Source organism: Phoca vitulina, unplaced genomic scaffold, assembly GCF_004348235.1.
Source record: "Phoca vitulina isolate PV1807 unplaced genomic scaffold, GSC_HSeal_1.0 scaffold29, whole genome shotgun sequence".
NCBI classification, from domain to species: Eukaryota; Metazoa; Chordata; class Mammalia; order Carnivora; family Phocidae; genus Phoca; species Phoca vitulina.
Window position 1 is genome coordinate 21622117 of NW_022589732.1, and position 13785 is coordinate 21635901.

The 13785-nt window shown below is 38.8% G+C and overlaps 1 protein-coding gene across 1 annotated transcript in view; it reads left to right on the forward strand.

The window, feature by feature from the left end:
* The window catches only part of NRG3 (neuregulin 3), a 1018029-nt gene that overhangs the window by 997546 nt on the left and 6698 nt on the right, over positions 1–13785 (forward strand). Inside the window, 3 exon segments of the mRNA XM_032423542.1 lie at positions 3476–3603; positions 8296–8466; positions 13684–13755. Of these exon segments, the coding sequence (XP_032279433.1) occupies positions 3476–3603; positions 8296–8466; positions 13684–13755 (371 nt within the window).

The following is a 13785-nucleotide window of genomic DNA, read 5'->3' on the forward strand; positions in this document are numbered from 1 at the left end:
TTAGAGTTTCCATCTCTCTACTTACACTACTAACTGTTCTCACATGCTGTCTACCTTTCCCTTTACAGCTCTAAGCATAGTTATTGTGCTTATTTTAAATTCCATGTCTGATCATCCCAACTTTTCTGTGGTATCTGAGTCAAGTTGTGGTCCTTATTTTGCATCTTCAGACTTCATTTATGTATATATATTCTAGTATGCCTTATAATTTTTTGTTAAAAAGTAGACATGATACATTGGATAATCCTGAGGTAAACAGATGTTTAGTGTAGGTTTTATGTTAATTTGGTTAGCAGTGGGTTTCATTTAATGTTTGCTGTAGCTGTAGATGCCAAGGGCTTTAAAATCCACTAGTGTCTTTTGTTTGTTTCATCTTTGGGTTCTCCTGAGAATTCCAACCAACCCTGGATAGGAGTATAGCAACTTAAACCTGAATCGCATGTTAAATGCAGCCACTGAAATGAAAATGATTCTCATAAAGTCTGTGAGAGAGAAGAAAAATCCAAAAAAATAAATTTTGAAAGTAAATTTGTGTTAATTGACCAAAATAGTACAATCGGAAGCAACTGTATAACAACAATGCAAGCATTTGAAAGAAAAGATTTAGAACATAGTATCTATTATAGACACTATGAATAAACAGAACATAATCAGGTTGATTCTATTCAAAACTTTAATCCAGGATTTTTAACAAAACCTTTTAGCTTTCAGGATCAAAAGTCTCATTCAAAGCAAAGGCTATATGCCCCTCATAGGTTTATTGCAGCATTATTTACAATAACCAAATTATGGAAGCAGCCCAAGCATCCATTGATAGATGAGTGAATAAAGAAGATACGGGATGTGTGTGTGTGTGTGTGTGTGTGTGTATACCCAAACATATAGGAATATTATTCAGTCGTAAAACAGAATTAACTCTTGCTATTTGCAACATGGATAGAGCTAGAGAGTATAATGCTAAGTGAAATAAGTCAGAGGAAGACAAATACCATATGATTTAACTCATATGTGGAATTTAGGAAAGAAAACAAATGAACAAAGAAAAAAGACAAACCAAAAATCAGACTCTTAACTATAGAGAACAAACAATGGTTACTAAAGGGGCCGTGGGTAAGGGAGATAGGTGAAACAGGTGATGGGGATTAAGAGCACACTTATCTTGATGCATGGAACTATTGGATCACTATATTGCACACCTGAAACTAATATAACACTGTATTTTAACTACACTAGAATTAAAATAAAATAAAAATAAAAACTGATTGGTATCCCCCCCCAAAAAAGAAGCAGAGGTTTTCTCTAGAATATCTAGATGCTGCAGAAACACTTGGCTGATGTGGCCCCCATAGACCTCTGCAGGAGCAGAGACTTACCGCCTCCCATTTGCCACAGATCTCTCCAGGTCATCTCACTTGTTTCTGTAGCTGAATATTCCAGGCATCCAAGTTTGTCTTCTAAACCAATTTATTAAAAATTGGGATTAAAAAACAAACAAACACTTAGTTGGTCTTTTATAGAACCTGAAGGTCAGATAGAAAGAATGTTGTTTATATTCCAGTGACATGTCTATTCATTGCACTTTTCCCATGGATGGTTAGTAATAATTAACATTAATTAGTCAATAAAAAAGCACACATGAAGGTATTTACATCATTTTTTGGATCTTTGTAATTTTGGATTATTGAAAATAGCCACCTTTTCCAAATTATCTCCATATCGTCTTTTTTTTCTGTGTCAATTTACTCCATTTTGCAAAAAGTCTGACCTGCTTATGTGAGTCCATTTTGTAGAATTGAGATAGTGTTTCAAGACATGGTTATGACTGCCCCTATGTGGTTTATTTTGGAAGTACTTAAGAAGAAAACAGTAGAGATTGAAATCTTAAGGTTAGTTACATAACCTTGACATTTTGCCTAATCTCAGTAACCCATATCCCCTGATACACTTTTCCCCAAGGATAACATCCAGTTAATAGTTTTTTTTTTTTTATCTGCATCCTGTGTTGTTGCATGGGAAACACACAGACACACAAATGCACACATAGAAATATGTATGTACATGTACATACAAAATCTATATATGTGTGTGTATATGTATACATAAAACTAAATATATGTATATACACATATACACACTTGCAATATATGTATATCTGTTCACTTCATTTTCCTTATGTATGCAAATGGATTCATATTATGCATATTTTTTTTGTACCTTGATTTTATTCTTTTCAATGGTTGTGTAGTTTTCATTTGTGGATATTTCTATTGTGTCCAGTTGTTTGTGTTTTATATTTATTTTGTTTTGTTATTAAAAACTGTACCACTGGTATACTCTAGTGATGATATTATTTTGAATTTTTACAATCATATTAATGATGGGAAGTCCTAGAAGTAACATTCTGGATCAAAGAGTGTGTATATTTAACATTTTGGAACATATTGGCAATTTGTACCCCAACATATTAGTACCAACTCTAATTTTCTTGAATCTGTACCTTTACTAGATCTTCTTGAAATTTAATTTTCTCTATTCTGATTTTTATCCCTTTACAATGAATGCAGTTGTACACTTTTCCATATGTATATTGCATATCTGTCTTCGTTGTTCTGTAAAATTCTTGTTCATACATTAGATATGAATATCCAGATTTCGAAATTTTCTCTGGATTGGTTAGCATTCTAAAATTGTCATTTGTCAGGATAGTTTTTATCTGGAGTTTCTGGAAGAGAAACCTGCTAGCCCTTGTTGCCTGTTCAAGAGCTATGTGTCCCGGGAGTATTAAAGTCGACAGCTTGCTGCCTGGTTGAGATACCATATGATATTTCCCTTGGGGCAAAGTTTTTCTTAATGTGTCATCTCTATAGGTTTCCCCAAAGGCTCCTGGGCCTTATAAGATATCATAGTCAAAGGTGAAACCACAGCTTACTAGCTATAAAGAGTGAAATGCTCACAAATTTCTCTTATTAAGCCCAGTAACTACTTGGCAAAGGCTGAAGGAGGAGAATGGTGGAGTGCCGAGGGCAGGTACTCTGAATCAATATCCTCGTAATTCTGAGAATGTTCCGAAGTTCGTTCAATCACTATTTATTGAATCCCTATTATTTGTAGTCCAGCTACTAATTAATTCCTGTGTGTACAAAATGTATATCGAATAAAAAATACTTGTGTTTTTGCCTGTCAGGCACAGTGTGCCATGGGTGTAAATGGAAATGAGAAGACATATTTTAAATTCTAAAGTGGAGAACCCTCCTGGATGGACCTTATCTAAGCAGAGTTTGGGGGGAGGACGGAGACCATACTCAGTGTGTGAGAAATGGGATGCCAGTGATGTCTCTGTCGTTCTCCTGATCAGGTGCCCAGTGGACAAATTACTGGCAAGTTCAGTAACTTCTCAATATCTAGCTATAGTGTTATAGGCCCTCCTCTCATAATTTATCCTCCAGCTCAACTCTGTGCATGTGGTTTCCCACAGTATTCAAAGGCGGAAAGGCATCCTGTGACTGCATTGGAGAAAATGATGGAGTCAAGTTTTGCCGGCCCCCAGTCATTCCCAGAGGTCCCTTCTCCTGACAGAGGAAGCCAGCCTGTCAAACACCACAGGTACAGGTAGCTACTCACGGTGGGGATGGGCACGTTCACACTACGTCTGACGCTGGACAACACAGGCCAGCAAATGGCAACCTGATTCAGGAGAGATGATTGTTCTTGCTTCCCCTTCGTTCTCCGTGGAGTGGATGCTCAAGCAGCTGACAGCCAGTAAACCAAAGCTGACAGCAGGCAGCCATGCCCCTGTAAGAAGCCTGAAGGAACTATTAACAACACTCATCAAAGCTGCAGACACAGACCAGTGAATGAAACAATTGCATTCTGAAAAACTATTAAAAACATGATTTCTCCTAGCCTGCCTTATCACCGTCTGCAAATTTAATGACTAATTCTTCCCTAGGCAGCTGATGTGACACACTCCAGGTCTTCCAACATGGTTCTTACACAAAGAAAACTTTTCAGGGGGAGGAAGCTTGGCAGGTGTTCTCCTTGGGATTATAAGATCTGTTATTAATGGGGTGGCACTCTTTTGCAAGCTGACCACAGAAATTGGTTCTTTGGGGTAGAAAGCCAAACACAAGATTATCTTATAAATACCATAACATTCGGAGTCCAAGCAAGTTTTTTAGCATCTTCTAGTCACGTGCTGCATTTCATATACAAAAATCTGAAACTCCAAAGATGCAGTCTTCGTCCCAAACCAAGTGCCAAAATTTGGGACTGATGTTATGTTTATGTGCATCTGAATGTAATAGCCTCAGTCTTTGTGGAAGTTGTGCAGTGATTTAAGTATCCTTTTCTTAGTGAGAAGTACAGTATTTTAAAATTAAATATATACATATGAAAAGATTAAAATTCAAAAAAGGAGAAGGTACAAAATAGTAGTTGTCACTTATCATGGTGAGCATCAAGTCATGTATAGAATTGTAGAATCATTATGTTGTATCTCTGGAACAAATATAACATTGCATGTCAACTATATTTAAAAAAAAAAAAAAAAACCTTGAAAAAACAGCCAGTTGCCCCCAACGGTAACAGATAAATATTGTTGACCCTTGGTTTTCACATATCTAGGCAATGTTTTGAAAACCTCCATGACAGAAACATGCATTATACAAGGAAACTATCTTCTTCCTTGACTCTCAGTGAGTCCCCTAAAAAAGGATTTTCTTTTTTTTTTTTTTAAAGATTTTATTTATTTATTTGACAGAAAGAGAGATAGTGAGAGCAGGAACACAAGCAGGGGGAGTGGGAGAGGGAGAAGCAGGCTTCCCGCAGAGCAGGGAGCCCGATGTGGGGCTCGATCCCAGGACCCTGGGACCATGACCTGAGCCGAAGGCAGACGCTTAACGACTGAGCCACCCAGGCGCCCTAAAAAAGGATTTTCTTGATGCTGGCCACATTTACTGGGAGGTTCTCTGTACACTAATCCTCATTATTGGATGGTGATTTTTTTTTCCTCATTCTACGTGAGTAGAGACTGAGATACCAAAGGTTTGCTAAGTTTTTTGTTTTTTTTTTAATGGTTTAAATATTTTCAACTTGGAATTGAAATATATTTGGCTTTATTTATTAACTACAAGTTTTGGGTGATATCATTTGAGGCATTTACAGAGAGTTTCTTGTTAAAAGAGCATTTTAGTTCACTAGATCTAATGGAAGTTCTTTAATTAGGGAAATAAGTCCAAAATTACCAGCCTTTTATAAGGTGGATATTTTCTCCAAAACAACATTTTCTCCTGCGGATTATAACACATGTTGAAGTGGTGTCCCATCCAGTCGAGTAAAATAATTATGTATAATATTATTCTAGGACTATATTATGCCATCAATGTTTTAAAGTTGAAATAAAAAAGAATTACAGTTTCTAATGTATTTGAGCTGCAAATACCTGACCTTATTCCTTGTCTGTTGACATACCCCCTTCTTAAACTTGGCTTCTACTATGTTTCTAGGAACCACTCACAAATCAAATAAGGACATTTTTAAGAGATCTTCCTTTTTGTTTGGTTCAATGACATTGCAGTATTTGTTGGCATACATTGTGTCCTGATAGATAGGCAAGGGTTGATTTATAAAGCGCTTTTAGAACTTTGTAAATTATAGTTTAATATATCATAGCTTTTGTTTTGTAAAACATGCAGTAGACTTAAACGTTTTCATGATTGATAACCTGGTCACTGATTTATACATCCTGCAAACTGCTCTATAACTTCCCGAATGCCACTGGGTTAGAAGGCTTGAATAGTTGATTGATCAATAGGTGTAGAACTGTTTTTGAAGATGGGTCACTAGTTCATAGTGGAAGACTTTGTTGTTGTGACAGTTTGGCTAGCTATGAATAATTAATTTCTTTTTTGTGCACTGCAAACATGACTTATTTGGATAACTCATTATAACAAAGCTATTAATTCAAAGCCATTATTTCTCATGTTTAGTTCAAAGGGAAAACAATCCTCTTGCTTTTTAAAGAAAAATCTATTATGTTATGTCATACCTATTACATTACATTTTAGCAATATAACTCTCTTATAGACAGCACATATGTGGGGTTTTTAGAGTGAAATAAGACCAGGATTTTCGGTGATTACCATGAGCCCCCGAGTTGTCAGGTGAAGAGAAGGAGTCAGGGGAGCTCATTGCACTGAGCCCCTACTCCCTGCCCGGCTCCATGCATAATCTCTCTTTTAGCCCTACTGCAGTCCTATGAAGATACTGAAGCACGATGCTAATACCTTCCTTTGGCACCTCTCTGACCCATATTTAGTTTTTACCTTTTTCTGCCTTGCCCTGTGCACTGAAAGAGCAGCAGGCTCTCTTGTCTGCTGTCAATACAAAACACAGGCAGGAGATGGGAGGATGGGTGGAGACTGAAGTCCTGGTCTTTCTGTGCCCTCCCTCCCTGCTCGCCTCAGCTACATCCCTCGTCCCTCTTCCCGGGGGCCACAGTGCCTGCCAGGTGGTCCTTTCCTTACCACTCCCCTTCCCTCTTCATTCTGATAGTTTCCTCCTCCCCTTGTCCCTTCAGTTACAGTGATATAAACAGCCTCCCTTGTCACCTGGCCCGACATACAGTAGTGCCCTATGTTGGCCTTTCCCGCCCCCCTTAAACACTGAAGACACCTTTGTAAATAGTAAAATCTCCCCAATGACCCAAATTAGAGTACCATCTCTTTCCCTTCAGGACTCTGACTGGTAGAAATATTTCCCCCAGTATCATGCTGCTAGTAATGTACAGACCTGAGATGCACCCTCAGATGCAGCTAATTCTAGGACCAAAGCCTGAGTACCCCCACAGACGCCATAATAGCTCCTGGATAATAGAGATAGATGCTAGAAGGGAGGGGAAAAAAGAGCTATTGGAACTCTTTAAACTTGTGGCCTCAGTGACCTAACTAGCAGTCCCATGTTGTCAACATACAAGAAATATTATGATAAAGAATGAAGGTATAATATGTTGCAAGGTATGACCTAGTGTTTGTACAAACTCGAGAAGTTAATGTTGGCTTGAAGAAGGTAAAGTTTGATCATTCACTTTGCCAAAACCAAGAAAGTGTCTCCTGGCTCTCAAATGTCAGGTTCTCAAACTCAGATCTTAAATATATGAGATGTTTTGTTTTGTATCTACTAAGTAGAAATAACAGTAATGTTGGGAGAGAAAGTTCCAGAACACCAATTAATGTAGTGACATGGGTAAAATTACTTTGGGAAACTGGTCCCTTTAGAACTTGATAGGTTTGTTGAAATTTTGAAAATGATTTTCACCTTTCTCCATATGGCTTTATTGGTATTTTTAGAGTTAAATGAGAATACAGCAAAAGATTCTAACTTCACTTGTTATCTGAACACTGCAGAACAAGTTTGACCACATAAACTGGCATCGCATGGAATGTCTACATAGGAACAGAGTTCTCCTTACCAGTCCCCATGGCTGTAGGGTACATTCAGTGGGGTAGAGATGGAAATGGGTATGGAATAGGTAACAAGTCAAATTAGCAATTGATTTTTATAAAGAGTCTAGCTCTTTTGCTTAGCATGATCTATGTAGGAATCTCAATTTCACCTAAGATATATCCCATGTATGCCTTTTGCCCTGTGATGGCATCTGAAAACATGGTTATTTAGGTGTTTGGGTGTATGAGTCAAGGAAAATATATAATCAGATGTTTATTAAAAGCAAATTCAAAAGAAAACCAATTTAGTTTCGCAAGATTGATGAAAATCTGAGGTAGTAAACTTGGAATTTAGCACATATGTTAAGGAGAGAATGCCAACTCAAATGAGGTTTATTTATTCTACCACTAACACAAGTGAACTTTTCCCGGTGAATCCCTTCGGAGTTCCTGTGTTTAGTTTTTGTCAGTATCTAATAACAAAGCCATTTTTATTTTTATTAGAGAGATAGCTACTCTATCCTGGATAATGAGGGTGGCTGAGAATCAGGAGCTTGAGAATTCCTTAAGCCCACCTCTTATTTTGGCTGGAAACCTGTGATTTTTTTAGTCCATTGTGCTCCAAACTAGAAAGCCAGAAACATGGGAACTTCTCTTTGTCTCAGTTCCTGCAAGGGTGAATGGATTCAGCAACTTCTGGTCTCCTCCTAGCAGATATTCTACCGTCATGGATGGAGAGCCTAATCTAGAACTTTGAGTATCTGGAGTGAAAAGGCAGTGTTTGAAAAGTTTGAGCAGCCACATACAAGGTTCGTGCTAGGATCAATCTGTTGGTTTTCTTTCATCCCAGCAGGAGTCTCTCTTCTTGCTGCAGCCCAGGGCAAAGGAGTGGTATGCTCCATAGGAATGCCTTCAGGAGAACACCCCCCTCGCCCAGAAGTAGGCTGGGTGGCATCGTGGGACCAGCGTATCAGCAACTTGAGGAATCAAGGATCCCAGACCAGGATATGATACCTCGGCAAGGGTAGGTCTTAAAAGCAATGGAATTTAGGGAGGGTGTCGTGAATGTTCAAACTTTCAATTGAGTTATTATGTTCTTTGGGGTTTTCTTCATTGATTTTTGTCATTAATAGTCTATTTATGCTTACTTCTATCTTTGTTCCACAAAAGATAAACTAAAAAGAATAGGTACAATGAAAACAGATATTAGGGAAATGTGAGACAGAAAAATAACACTAGGGAGCAAGTAAGTGTATAGCTATCTAGGCAGTATATTACATAGTTGCTAAAACAACTGGGGATTTGTCTTTGATTTAAAAGAAAAAGAGATTTCTTAGGAGGACTAACGTGTTCCTTCATTCTTAGGTTTGAAAAACAATTACTCAATTCTCTAATCAATATTGTGGGCAATACCCTCAACAGTAATCTGTAATGTATTTATATATAGTATCTGCTTCTGCCCAGAGTGTTCTTGAACATGTCTCAGTCAATGTTGACAGCATATTGTCAAAGTACAACTTGCTGAACTCAGATCTCTAGGTTCATTTGTGGTGTAGGTGTGGAAAGATGGGCTTTGGACACCAGGGCTGCTGTTCATTCTTGCAGTGCAAAAGGTGCCCTTTCCTCCAAGTGGATGCAGACCCTCAAGGGCTCATGGCATGGTGAGTGGAGTAGGATGAATTTTAGCCCCCATTCACCTGATTGGCATAAATCACCCAGTCAGACATGGTAGCCCTTCCTTAAACTGACTGGAGTTTAAATCTAATCTTCGAAAAAAATTTTATCTTTTGAACTTAAGTTTTCTCATGTATAAATTGGGCAAAATAATACCACCTTCCTAAGGGTTGTTGGGCAGATTAAAAAAAATTACATGTGTAAAGGGCTTGTAACTGACACACAGTAAGCAGAAAACTAGTCTGGCATTTATTGTCACAGGAACTATTAGAGAGCTATTAATTTCAAGAGCAATGCAATTAGGGTTTATTCCAGAACTTTCAGGAATCCGTTCTCTCACTCAAGCCAGGTTCTTGTTGCATCTGTTTTTTATCACTCTGGATAAGGCAGGCCAGGTTTCTATGCTGCTTTGGCCTGGCTGATCTTTCCAGACTGTCTATATCAAACTGAGGGCCAAAGCAGTTAGGAGACATCTATCACCGAGCCTTACCTTTTCCTTTTCTTCTTGGCAAGTTATACATACAGCAATGCCCTGTCTGACAAAGCTCAGCAACAGATTTCTTCAGAAAGAAATTTGTAATTTTGAAGCAATTCCAAATAGGCTGTAAAATACTTTTGGTACAGATCTGGGGTGACAGTTTGTAAATTCAACATAACAACCAGGTTGTCCAAAATGTATAATGCAAGTCAAGAAGCAGTTTGCATATTTCTTTGCCTTATATCTAGAAAAGGGGCTTGCATTTAGCCTCTAATTATAATTAATCATGTTTCATCATTTCTTTTCTTCTTAAATCGCTAAGCACGGATAATGATTCTTAAATCACTAATAATGTCTGTTACTTAGGAATATATATACGGGTGAGAACGAGTGAAGGGAAATCAAGTTCAGAGATTTTGTGGGTGGGGAGAGAACCCAGCCCATGCTGTCTTTCTTTTCATTGGGTACTGTTATGGCTCTCATCCCATATGTTAAGGATGCTCTGAGCCTATGCCAGGCATAGGCTTGAACCCTACATACATGAATCTTCAGAGGCTCAGAGATTTCCATGCATGTTCAGGCACTGCTTTGTCTTTTACCTCCTGGGAGACTTACACTTATTGTCTGCATAGTGGTAGTTTTGTTTTGGTTCAACCATCATTGGGTTTGGAATATTCTCTCCAGCTGGCTGGCCACGTGTATTTTCCTGTGTGTGATATGCACCCGATGTTGATAAATGGTGACTCTAAGTCACTGTGTGCTCAGCACAATGAATCTCAGGGAGCAATCTCATTCTCAGTTCTTAAAAACAGCTATTTTCCACTCCTGGGGGACTGACCGGCTCTCCGGACTGGAAATGGGATTGGTAATAGAATTTCACAGCTAAAGGCCCTCTTCAAATCTGGCCCTAGCCCCGAGGGGGAGTGAATGAATTTACGAGAGCTATCAGCCATCTGCTGCTTGTTTATCAAGCGTGTGGGCGCTGTCTGCTAGTTAGGCTCCTGGTGTACAGGACTTCTCTTCTTGGCACTTACGTCAGCCCAGCTTGAACCCAGCACATATCATAGGGAGGTCTGATGAAGGAATGAGACGAAGAGGAGATTCTTTAGGAGATTTACCCCCAAATGATAGACCTGGGACAACCATGGCAACGGCTTACAGAGCTCTGAACTAGGTTCTGTCAGGCAAATCAAACTCATGTCTTCATATGCTAGACAGGAAGAAATGGAATCACAGAAGTAGATGGCCACCTTCAAAGTAGAAGGGATCCAAAGTAGAAGGGATCCAAACTGAATACCTACCTCACTGAGCTAGCAACTTTACAGACTTAAGTGATCCTTTAAGAAGTTTAAAAATGAACATACTAAGAATAGCAGAGTTTAAATGGCTAACCTAAGGTGGCATATCCCATGTAAAAGGACCAAGATTGAATACTGGCCTTTCTGACTAAATGAACCACTAAGCCGGGAAAGAAATGTGAAGAAAATCACATTCGTGGATGATGACATATAAATGGAATAGCTAAGTGTATGGCTTTGGAGGGAAAAGTGGATCTCTTCAATTTAGTCAGTTGATTTCAAGGCCATGCACACCAGGAACTGAGGCTCGGAGTCCCCTGCAGAAACACAAATTCCTTGGCCGAATCCCTGGGAACCAAACCAAGTGACTACTGTTGGAATTTCTCATCTTTAAAAGGATGCTTTGACTCCCCTAGTTACAGATGAAATGCACTTGTGATTTCTTTGGTGAGAGATCAGAGGAAGGGCAGCTCAAACTGGTATTTTATAGTCACTGAATGACAAGCTATGGATCAAACTTGTGAAAGAGTCAGTGACTCTTAAGGGACACAGAACTCTGAAGTATCTTCTAATCCAGAACCACATTAGAAATTTAGCTCTCGCTTAAACTTCTGGAGAGTAGTATGTAGCTTCTACTCAAATACCAGTCTGGGACCTTTCATTCTGAGAAGGAAGAGAGGACCCTGGTTGAATAGCACAGAGACATTACTTAGATTAGTCCCCAGAGGAATTCCCCTAGGTCAGTATTTCCACCTGTTTTAATTAACGAAAAAATATAAGTGAGGCTGCCATTTGTCTAAGATTCCAGAGCTTGTAATGGCATTGGGACTTAAAATCATGTCTGATATAAAACAAAATCACATTTTTGGAGAGTTCTAATTGTTTGAAGTCCTCTCCATGTTATAGTAACATTCTAGATTTCAGTTATTGCCAGCCATGTGTCCCATACCTGACTTGCAAGATGACACATAAGCTAATTGCAATTCCTCTTTCTCACCCAAGTCCGTAATTCAGAAGACTGCCCCACGTTTGGTTTGAATTGCCTTTGACTACTTCGTCATCATGCCAATGTAGTCATGAGACTACAATTTACTAAGTCCCCTGAGATATTTATGCCTTTACCCAACAGTTTTACAAGGAATATTTAGATGCTGGTATAAGAATGTGCACCTGTCACCATCACATTTCAACCTGTTAAATTCTAGCCACTGATACACCCAGAAGATATCTATGGGGAATACAATTTTATCCCAATTATATTTCTTGGTCTGTGCCATTGGTGAATGCGATAAGCAGACATCCTCTATCTTCATGCATATTAGTGATGCTAACAGGTTGACATCTGACCCCTTTTTTCTTATTGAAATTAAGACATTGAACAGAAACTTTAGGGTCAGATTTTCAACCATATAACGTATAAGTGAAAGGCATAAGATCCCCCAGGGAATTTCCTTCTACATGACTATACAATTAGACTATAATTGTAAAAAAAGATTATACATCCCTAAAAAGGTGTTCTAGTGCACCTTAGGATGCCCACTCATTTCTGGCTTTGATAAGAAGAATTACAATCAAACAATTTGGGATTAACTTATTCCTCTGCTGCTTACCAAAGGTATAATTTGAGGGAAGTCACTTGAGTGCCCCTTAATCTAGTTTATTCATCCATTGCATGGTAATAATAATAAATAAGCCACAGGTTTTTAAAAAATTAAATGAGGTAATTAGACATAAGCATGCTTTTAAAAAACATTTTGCAAATGTCAGCTGTTATTATGTGTGAAATGGACATTAACTGGGATATAAGGGGGGCACTTACCTTGAAGATTTGTTCATGTATTCATGCATCCACTTGATCAGGATTTATTGATTGCCAACTCTGTACTAGGCATAGTAAGAGGGGATGGAGCTACAAAGACACCTAAATTTGATCCTCATCTTTTCTCACTGCCTGGTGAAAAGACAGACCCCTAAATTGCTCTGATTGTGTCCTTACAATAAATACTTCTATTTAGCATGCAAGACACTTCATTGCAATTATTCTTTCCATTTATAAACATGATTGTTATTTGCATTGTAATGCAAGACAAGGGGAATAAGACCTATTCTATGGAGGGTGGATATGTTTAGATTATGCTTAAATTTTAATGTTTCATTTAACATTTAAATTAAGGACAAACAACTGAGAGAATAGGGACTACTGTTCAGGACCCCAAACCACATTTCTGTGAATCTACAACATACCTGCCCTACTCTCTGGCACTGGAAAATTCACTGGCTCTGAACAGGCAATAAGAGGGCTAGCCAGATCCTGGCATATTCCAAAGACTTGGAATGGTACCTTAGCATTCTTGACAAGCTACTGCCGTGCACCAACGAACTACCTTACTTGGCTCCAGAAACCATGTGAGGAAAGTTGCTATATTGGTAGAGGCCCAATGGACTTCACTTCATGTTCATCCCTGGAGAGGAATTGTATGCCTCCATCCCATTTGTAGGCTCAGCAATCTGGCAGTGAGGCAGTTTCTACAGAGTAGAGAGCCACTGAAAATCGGATTTGGTCCCCGTAAACTCAGTGTGAAGCAGAAACACTCAGGATGATAGCACCTTGATGCTTCATGTTGGGCTTCCTGATCGCCCCCAACTAGTGTGGCCACGAGTCTACAGACTAAACCCGGGCTGAGAGGGTGGTCACATGGATGGAGTGGAGTAATGCCATTATGGGTTTCCTGTTTGTCACTATGGAAAGGCCACACTTACCTGCTCAATCCCCATTTACTTTGTATTCTAGGATAGAGGTCAGGAAGACTATACCCCACCTGCCTATACAGCTGTGGTGTGTTGAAAGATCCCTGGACTTCAAGTAAGAAGATCTGGGTTTGAGTCTCAGTCT